The 9,794-nt window shown below is 34.9% G+C and overlaps 1 protein-coding gene and 1 pseudogene across 2 annotated transcripts in view; both read left to right on the top strand.

The window, feature by feature from the left end:
• LOC107473646 (putative disease resistance protein At3g14460) overlaps positions 1–9,397 on the top strand; it is a 42,536-nt gene extending 33,139 nt beyond the window's left edge. Inside the window, exons 2-4 of one of the 2 annotated variants that reach the window (XM_052256989.1) lie at positions 7,750–8,216; positions 8,534–8,612; positions 9,174–9,397. In XM_052256989.1, the coding sequence (XP_052112949.1) occupies positions 7,750–8,197 (448 nt within the window). In that variant the 3' untranslated portion in view covers positions 8,198–8,216; positions 8,534–8,612; positions 9,174–9,397. Of the gene's footprint in view, positions 1–6,946; positions 8,217–8,533; positions 8,613–9,173 lie in introns of those variants that run through there. The other variant, XM_052256994.1, reaches the window with a different exon arrangement.
• On the top strand, positions 366–2,268 carry LOC127744745 (pentatricopeptide repeat-containing protein At2g46050, mitochondrial-like; annotated as a pseudogene).
• Positions 9,398–9,794: the final 397 nt, after the last annotated feature.

Below are 9,794 nucleotides of genomic sequence, written 5' to 3' on the forward strand. Positions count from 1 at the left end.
TTTTTACGTTGGTTGCCGAAGACCTAACACAACCCTCCTCCTTTATCCGGGCTTGGGACCGGCTATGTACCGCAAGTGTAACATAGGCGGAGTTACTAATTTAAATGACAAATTTGATTAAAAAATTTTTGGAGAACCAATTTAGAGAACGAGTGATTTTTCAGGAACTAATTTGACTATTTACTCGTTTAATTTGGGATGTAGAAATCAGATCTTCCAATTTTTGGGAGATGCAGAAATGGAATTCTCAAATTGAAAGATTAAAAAAAATTTTGAGGTACACAAATGGCTCCCATTTTAGTACTTTTGGTAGTTTTAAAAAAATACATATATATATATATATAATGTTTTTATCTTTTTATCCTATGATCTTCAAATCCCATTTCAAAAAACAGTTCCTTTTCCCTCCAACACTTTTCTCATTTGTAACTCAATGCTTCAGTAACTATTCTCATGAACCACATCCATGTAATCATTCCCTTAGCAGACTCAAAGCTTTTGTTCCAATTCTTAATGAACCCAACTTCAGGGACCTGAAATTGTTCATTTGTTTTGTGCTAAAGCCCTCAAAGTTGCTGCTATAAGGGCTTTTCTCCCTGAAGGGAAACAGTTGCATGCCCATTTGATAAAGTTTGGTTTTTGTCATGTTCTGTCAGTGCAAAATCAGATCTTGAGTATTTACCTTAAATGCAACGAAACCAAAGATGCACTGAAACTGTTTGATGAATTGCCTGGGAGAAATGTGATCTCGTGGAATATCGTGATCCGTGGCGTTGTTGGATGTGGAAATGAAAATGTCTTGAATCCTTATCTGGGGTTTTCTTATTTCAAGCGGATGTTGTTCGAAAAGGTGGCTCCGGAGGATATAACATTGAATGCTTTGATTGGTGTATGTGCAAAGCTTCATGATATAGAAATTGGAGTACAACTGCACTGTTTTGCAATGAAAAGAGGACTTGATTTGGATTGTTTTGTAGGTAGTGCTTTGGTTGATTTTTATGCAAAATTTGGTTTGGTTGAGAATTCAAGGATGGTTTTTTGTGCTGTTACACATAGAGATTTGGTTATGTTGAATGTCGTGATTTCTTGTTATGCCCTGAATTGTTTACCAGAAGAGGCCTTTAGCATTTTCAACTCAATGAGATCGGATGGTGCTAATGGCGACGAATTCACTTTTAGCAGCCTGCTAAGTATATGTGATATTTTCGAATATTATGATTTTGGAAAGCAAGCTCATAGTCTTATTCTGAAACTGTCATTTGAATCCGATATTCTAGTGGCGAATGCATTAATCAAAATATGTACGCAAAAAATGAAGATGTAACTGATGCAAAGAGAGTATTTGACAAGATGGCGATTCGAAATGTTGTGGCATGGAATACCGTGATTGTTGGGTGTGGAAATTGTGGCGAAGTGATTGATGTTATGAAGATTCTCAGAGATATGTTACTCGAAGGATTTTTCCCCGATGAACTCACTATTTCCAGCGTTCTTAGCTCGTGTGGCTATGCTTCTGCCATAACTGAAACTCAGCAAGCTCATGCCTTGGCAGTTAAGCTGTCATTTCAAGAATTTGTATCTGTTTCCAATTCTTTGATTACTGCATACTCCAAGTGTGGTAACATAACTAATGCATTCAAATGCTTCAGATTGATGTTAGAACCTGATCTTGTTACATACACTTCACTGATAAATGCATATGCATTCCATGGTCTTGGCAAAGAAGCAGCTGAGAAGTTTGAGAAGATGATATCTTGCGGCATAAAACCTGACCGGATTTCTTTTCTTGGCATTCTCTCTGCTTGTGTGCATTGCGGATTCGTGAACGCAGGACTGCACTACTTCACATTAATGACAGATGTGTAACATATTATTCCTGATTCAGATCACTATACTTGCGTTATTGATCTCCTTGGAAGACATGGTTTCATAAACGAAGCCTTTGAATTCTTGAAATCAATTCCAATTCAAGCTGAATCGAACATGTTAGGAGCATTCATTGGGTCTTGTAAACTGCATGAAAATACAGAACTGGCTAAATCGGCAGTAGGAAAGCTTTTAGCCATAGAGCCAGAGTTCGAAAGAGTTCGAAAAATCATGAGGGACAAGAATGTTGCTAAATTCCCAGGCTGTAGCTGGATACAGGTTGGTAATCAAGTTCATTCATTTGTGTCTAGTGATAAGGTACACCCTAAACTTCTGCAAATTTATGCTACACTCAAAATGTTGCTTAGGTCAATGAAAGAAGAAAATGGTGTGAAATTGTAAATGGTATATAGATCATGATCAATAATAAATTGAGAAATACTTTTTGGTTTTTCTAAAATTGTATCAACAAGGATTTGATTAAAAGTTTGTGTTGTACTTGTACCCAAAGTAAGTTTATCCAAACACACCTATGTGGTGATAGATTTTTGGAATAGCACATATAAGACTTCTCTCTTGTAATGAATATCCATGCCAATTCTACTAAGTTTTTCAATCAATGCCTAGAACTGAGAGTAATACCTCCTTTTATAGTCTCTAATCAGCCATTTAACCCCCTAATGGGACTATAAATTTACACGTAAGACTGATTTAGGTAAAATTTATCTCCTATTTTAATCCCTAACCAAACATATCCTTAGTGTTTCACTGTATTGACCTTTGTTGTTTCTTCATTGAATATGTAACTGTTCTACAGCATGTCTAAAGTTGCAAACAAAGTAAGCATATAAGACATTTAACAACTTACAAATAATTCTATTTAAAAGAGTAACCTCGAAGACAGCAACCACGTGAAGCTAATGTCCGAACTGGATTGCAAGAAATTTTAACCTTATGTTATTAGTATTACTTACAATGATTCATGTGCAGCTACATGTTCCTAGATTTATGTAATTGATTAATCTATCTATTTTTATTATATAAAAATTCATATTTAATTTCTTATACAATAAGTTTAAGCCAGATTTTCTCTTTTAATAATGTCACGCTAACAATTTTAATAATTTAACAAAACTTAAAAATTAACCAGTAAATTTTTTTAAAAAGATTAAAAGAAAAAATTCTTTATTTATTATTATTCATTAAAACATAAAGATACTAATTAAATACAATAAATATACATTAAAAGTGTCATAGTAATAATTATTATAAAAATTTCAGTTACAAATATTAAAATTCTACAACTTAATACTTTAATTACTACATTATTTGGTCTACTTATGCATATTTGTCGTTTACTATTCTTTATTTCTTAATTTCTCATACCAATTAGCAAAAACTCTTTCATGTAAGTTTAAATTTGTCATATTTTCTTACTAAATATATTCAAATATACCATGATTATAAAATTTATTCATAAATTTATATTATATTTTTGGTATTTTTCATTTTCATTCATTTTTCTAAACCCAAATAAATTTAAATTTGGTACATCTCCTTACTAAGTATATTCAAATGGAAAAGTCTACGTTACCAACAGCATATCTGCCAACTTCTGCCAACTCTTATTTATAATTGTGTTTCATGAAAGTGTGTTCGTGGATGTGTCTAATAATTAATATATTTTAAATACATATATAAAGAGACACATCCAGAAAATATATCTATAAAGACACTTCTATTAAACACAACTATAAAAAAGACGTTTTTATTAGACACATCTATGAATACACTTCCATAAAACACAATTATAAATAAGAGTTGGCAGAAGTTGACAGATATGCTGTTGGTAACGTAGCGGAACCGTATTCAAATATATCATGATTATAAAACTAATTTATATTTTTATATTATATTTTTGGTGTTTTTTAATCTGAATTCATTTTTTTTTAATTTTTTTTAATTATTTGTAAAGCAAAGAATACCATATGAAAAGACAAAGTATGATAACTAAAGGGAATGTAAAAATAAAAGCAACAAATAAAGATGTAGTTTTGTACAATTCTAATATAAATGGCCTATGTCTTTTTTAAAAATATTTGGATTCAAATTTTTAAACTAATAAATTATATTTTAGTTGAATAATTATATGGAATTATATACAAATTATCAAATAAATATTTTGTAAAATATTTTTAATATAAATAATTTAAATTTAATATTAGTTTACATATTATTTAATAAATTTTTAAATAATATAACACTTATTAAAATATACTATATATTATAATTAATTTACTTCTCCGCGCTTGGCGCGGCTGACTCTAGTTTCCACAAAGCTTTAGTGAGTAGTGACCGTTGCTCACATTGAAACAAGTCAAACAACAACACTATTTCTATTTAATAATCTGTTGCATCTTTCAAACAAGAATTGAAAAATGAAGTTAGTACAAAGCCAGCTAGGAACCCCACTGCTTAGAATTATTTTAAGTTACCATGTTTTGTTGCTAAGGAATCATTGACTCCTCCTAAGCATACACTACTTGATTGAGAAAAACTTAGTAGTTCACTACACTGCAACCATTGTTCTCTTACCTCACTCTGAAAATCCATTCACTTTGCTGTCGTTGAGATCATATCATCATGGCTGGTGCACTTGTTGGTGGAGCTTTCCTTTCTGGCTTCATTAACGTTGTCTTTGACAGGTTGCTCACAATGGATACGGTCAACCGGGTCTTGGGCAAGAAACTTGGCCCTGGCTTGGTTGAGAGGCTGAAAATTTCTCTGCATGCTGCTGAAGCTGTGCTTGATGATGCTGAGTACAAGCAACTGGGTGATGATCGTGTGAGGGATTGGCTCAACTGTCTGAGAGATGCTGTTTATGATGCTGATGACTTTCTGGACGCTGTACTCACCAAAGCCGCCACTCAAAAGGAGGTACGTTCTTTGTTGCCTAGTTTCTTCCTCAACCGACATAGGAAGATGGTAGATAACATAGAAGGGGTGGTTTCAAGAATAGAATTTCTTGTAAGTCAAAAAGATATCCTTGGTCTTCAAAAGAGTACCAAGGATAATAACTTGTCATCATCATCATCATCGTCATCATGGCGAGAAACCACATGTCTGATGGAAGGGAACATATATGGCAGGGAGGATGATCAACAAGCTTTAATCAAGACAATAAATGACAACAGTGAATCTCAGTTATCTGTGATTCCAATTGTTGGCATTTGTGGGGTTGGTAAAACAACCTTAGCCAAATGGGCGTATAGTGTCGCCGAAGGATTTAATCTCAAAGCATGGGTCTGCATCTCTGAAACATTTGATGTTGCTGAGATTACAAAGAAAACCATTGAGGAGATTACTAAAAATTCTTGTACCCTTGGGAGTTTAAATTTGCTTCAAAATAAACTGCAGCAAATCTTGTCGGGAAAGAAGTTCTTTTTTGTTCTAGACGATGTCTGGAGCGAAGATGCCCATAAGTGGAAGCAATTTATAGCTCCTTTTCACTGTGGGGCTAAGGGTAGTTCAATTCTTCTTACAACTCGTATGAAAGAGGTTGCTTCAGTAGTTCAAACATGTCCCTCTCACTTTCTTAATGAGTTGTTAGAAGAGTCTTCTTGGTTATTGTTTGCAGCCAATGCATGTTTTCTGGAGTCAAACGGTATTCCAACATTAGAGGAAATCGGTAGAAATATTGTCAAGAAGTGTAAAGGGTTGCCATTAGCTGTTGAAACACTTGGGCGCTTGTTGCAAGGAAAGCGTGATGCTAAAGAATGGAATGCTGTTTTAAGGAGTGACATCTGGGAATTTTCTACGAAAAATAGTAAAATTATTCCAGCATTGTTAATAAGCTACTTCCAGCTACCTCCTTACTTGAAGCGTTGTTTCGTTTATTGTTCATTGTTTCCCAAAGATTACTATTTTGATAAAGACAGACTAATTTTGCTGTGGATGGCTGAAGATCTTTTACGGGTACCAAAGAGAGGAGAGAGTTTAGAAGAGGTTGGTTCTGAGTGTTTTGAAGAATTAGCTTCGAGGTTATTCTTTAAAAAGCTTCAAGACAAGTATTATGAAGATTTAGAATCAACGTATTTATTTAGACTACCTCAGTGTCCTGCTGACAGGTACGTGATGCATGATCTCTTGCATGACTTGGCAATATTCCTTGCTGGAGACTTCTATTGTAGAATACAAGAGCTTCGTGAACAAGAAGAAAAGAAGGTTCTCACTCGCCATTTCTCATATTTCCCACCTCGAAGGTTAGATCATCCAATCTCAAAAGTCTTTAAGTCCATTGTGAAGCCAGAATCTTTGAGGACATCGTTGTATATCGATGATTTGTTAAGCATGGAAAGCAGAGCATCAAAGTTGAAATACTTGAGAGTTTTATCCTTTCGTAAACTTGATGTATTACCAGATTCAATAGGTAAATCGATTCATCTACGCTATTTGAATCTCTCTGGGACCGATGTTAAGACATTACCAGAGTCACTATGCAACTTGTATAATCTACAAACATTAATATTGTATTTCTGTTCTAAACTGACCATGTTGCCCGATGGCATGCATAAACTTATGAAATTACGGCATCTTGTCCTTAGGGGAACTTCTTTGAAAGAAATGCCTAGAGGAATAAGTAAATTGAAACACATGCATATTTTAGATTACTTTGTGGTGGGCAAGCACAAAGACAATGGAATCCAGGAATTAGGAGGGCTCTCAAATCTTGAAGGATCATTTGAGATTAAGAAGTTGGAGAATGTTGTTGATGTGAGACAAGCAAGGAGTGCAAGGATGTTGGAGAAGAACCACATTGACAACTTATCGTTGGAATGGTCTTTTGATGATGAAATGGTTTCAAACACAGAGACTGAGAGAGATATACTCGACGGCTTGCAACCGCACACTGGCTTGAAAGAGTTGAGAATGAAGGGATACAAGGGCGAAAGATTTCCAGATTGGGTGGGACACTGTTCTTACAACAATATGACACGTGTAACACTAGCATCTTGCAAGAATTGCTGCATGCTGCCTTCACTTGGACAACTGCCATCTCTAAAGTCCCTGCGCATGGAAGGTTTTCTTGAGCTCAAGCGTATTGGTGATGAGTTTTACAAGAATGACAGCGATCATCATTCCTCGCCTATTCCACCGTTTCCTTCACTCGAGGAATTGGTGTTTCATAACATGCCATGCTGGGAGGAGTGGCACGTACCTCACCCAGAAGCTTTTCCTCGGCTTAGGAGACTTGAAATAAGAGATTGTGAAATGTTAAAGGGAGATATGCTTAACGGCATATTCGGGAGAAGGGATTGTTGTTTGAGGGAAGATGATGAAGGAAGGTCTGATGAGATGGTAGGTGGTGGGGATGCTTTATCAATAAGGCCATCTCAATCATTTAATGCATGCACCATCAACCATCTATGTTGCCTCCAAGAACTACTTATTTCAGGGTGTCCGTCTATTGTATCCTTTCCGGACAATTGTTTACCCAAATCTCTGCAAAAGCTGAAAATCTGGCGTTGCCCAAAATTTGAATTCCCCGAGCAACAGCAGCGCAACTATGATTTGGTAGACCTACAAATACAAGACAGCTGTGATCCACTGAGCTCCTTGTCTTTGGATGTCTTTCCCAATCTCAAGAATTTGAAGATATCATGTTGTAGGAATCTGGAATCAGTGTCAATTTCAGAGGCACCACACGCTGCGCTTCAACGTCTCATAATCAGTGGGTGCTCCAAATTAGTGTCATTTGCAGGAGAAGGACTGGCTGCACCCAACTTGACTCATCTTCAAGTTGGAGGCATTACCACGTGACATGAAGAGTCTACTCCCAAGTCTACAGTCTCTCCAGATATCTGGCTGCTCAGACATGTGCAGGTTGGCAGAGGGTGGTTTCCCGCCTAATTTGAAATCACTTGAAGTGGGAGGTTGCGAGGAACAACTGTGGGATCTATCATGGATAGCCAACTTCCACGCCCTCACTCATCTCACCATTCATGGGTGTAGTAACATAAAGTCATACCCAGAGGTGGGTTCGCTGCCTCACCTTCCCTCCCTTACAACTCTTGAGATATGGGGGTTCAAGAATCTGGAGACATTGGAGTGCAAGGAGCTTCTCCGCCTCACCTCCCTTCAACAATTGAGCATTTTATACTGCGACAAGCTGGAGAATATGGAAGGAGAAAAGCTGCCTCCCTCTCTCTTGGGACTTCAAGTTAATTATTGTGATTTGCTGGGAAAACACTGCAAGAACAAGCATCAACTAATCTGGCCCAAAATTTCCCACATTCCCACCATTCAAGTCGATCACAAACAAATTTTCTGAATAGAGATTTCTGAAAGAGGTAATCATCTAACTTCACGGTTCCCATGCCACCACAATTCAATTATACATGTATAAATTTCCTTTTCCTCAAAAGAAAACAGTTCTCTCTTTCTTTACACATTATTAACTAGTTGGACTCATAATCTGATTCGCCAACAACAAAATTTGCATTCTTTTTTATTTCATTCATTGGAAATCTCTCAATTTGTAGTTGTGTTCAAAAGAAATATCCTCTGTTATTCTCAAAAAATGTCACTGTTATATATTGTGTATTTATTTGAGAATTTCCTCCATAAATAGATATTGAATTTTTCTGTTTTCATCCATCTTCTGCAGGTACATTATAATGAAGTAAAAGTGCCCAAATGGCAGAGATTTCATCATATATAATCTTATACAAATATTTTAGTTTCAGGTTGGTAAATTTACTCTACTTTATTCCATTCTAGAATTTACTATTCCTCTTTTGTTGGGAAAAAGAAAAATGTTATCAAAACTTGATTTTAGATGAATTATATATATGCCCTTAATGGTAAAATTGTGTTTCTGCTTTTGCCACTGTTTGATGTTTATGGCTTTATGCTAGATTAATTGGTACTGTCATGTAGTAACTTAAATTTGATTCTTTAACTGTTTTTGGAATCTATAAATTGTACTTTTTGTTACGATTCTATTTCTTGTCATTCATCCATAATTTTAGCAGAGAGATCAATTGAAATCTTATAAAAATATTCGAGGTAAAATTAAAACTTTCACCAAATACTAGAGACATTAAATATGGTTTCCTTGTTTCTTTTTCTTCTATTCTTTAATCTTCTTTTAAAGTTTTTTTACAATATGACACAACATGATGTGGTTTGTGACTTAGAATGATAGGCTAAAAGAAAATAAAGCTTATTGTCTTGCCTGAAATGGAAAGTTGAAGCTTCAAAATAATTTAACAATTTTTTCCTTCTGTTGTTGCCATCTTTTGCAGGTAAAAGTTCAGAGGTTAGAGATTTCATTGCAGATGTATATCTATATATATGGAGATGTAAACTGGATTAATGTGTTGCAAAGCAGCAGTGTTTTATGATTTCAGCTTTCATTTTAATTGGTACCTATACTAGTTTAAATTAATGAATGATGTGTATCATATGATTCATATCCACACTACATGTGGAGTTGTTTGGATTATTGAATTCAATGCTTTGCTTCAAAGATAGGAACCATAGATGGTTGTTTGGTTATCAATAGCAGTCATGTTTGAACTTTGAACCAACATGCTAAACAAATGAGTTTCAATATCTAACGCAAGGGTCGTATCAAACTTGAATTTTAGGCTTTTTCTTTTTCTCTTCTATTTCTTTTTTTTTTGGGTTAAATTTACAATTCAAAGGCCTGATGATGATTAACATCATTATTGAAGCTAGCGGAAGTAGTGTTACTTATATGTTAAAGCTATGATAATCTACATCTTACCAAGCATGAAACAGTTAATTTAATTAGCTTCTAATCAAAGGTAGGTGCAACAGCTTTCATAATCCCTTGAAAACATATATATGACAAAAAAAATAAAGTAACTTCCATTGTTAGTAACATAGGTATGTGCGCATCC

Source organism: Arachis duranensis, chromosome 2 (assembly GCF_000817695.3).
Source record: "Arachis duranensis cultivar V14167 chromosome 2, aradu.V14167.gnm2.J7QH, whole genome shotgun sequence".
In the NCBI taxonomy this organism is placed as follows: domain Eukaryota; kingdom Viridiplantae; phylum Streptophyta; class Magnoliopsida; order Fabales; family Fabaceae; genus Arachis; species Arachis duranensis.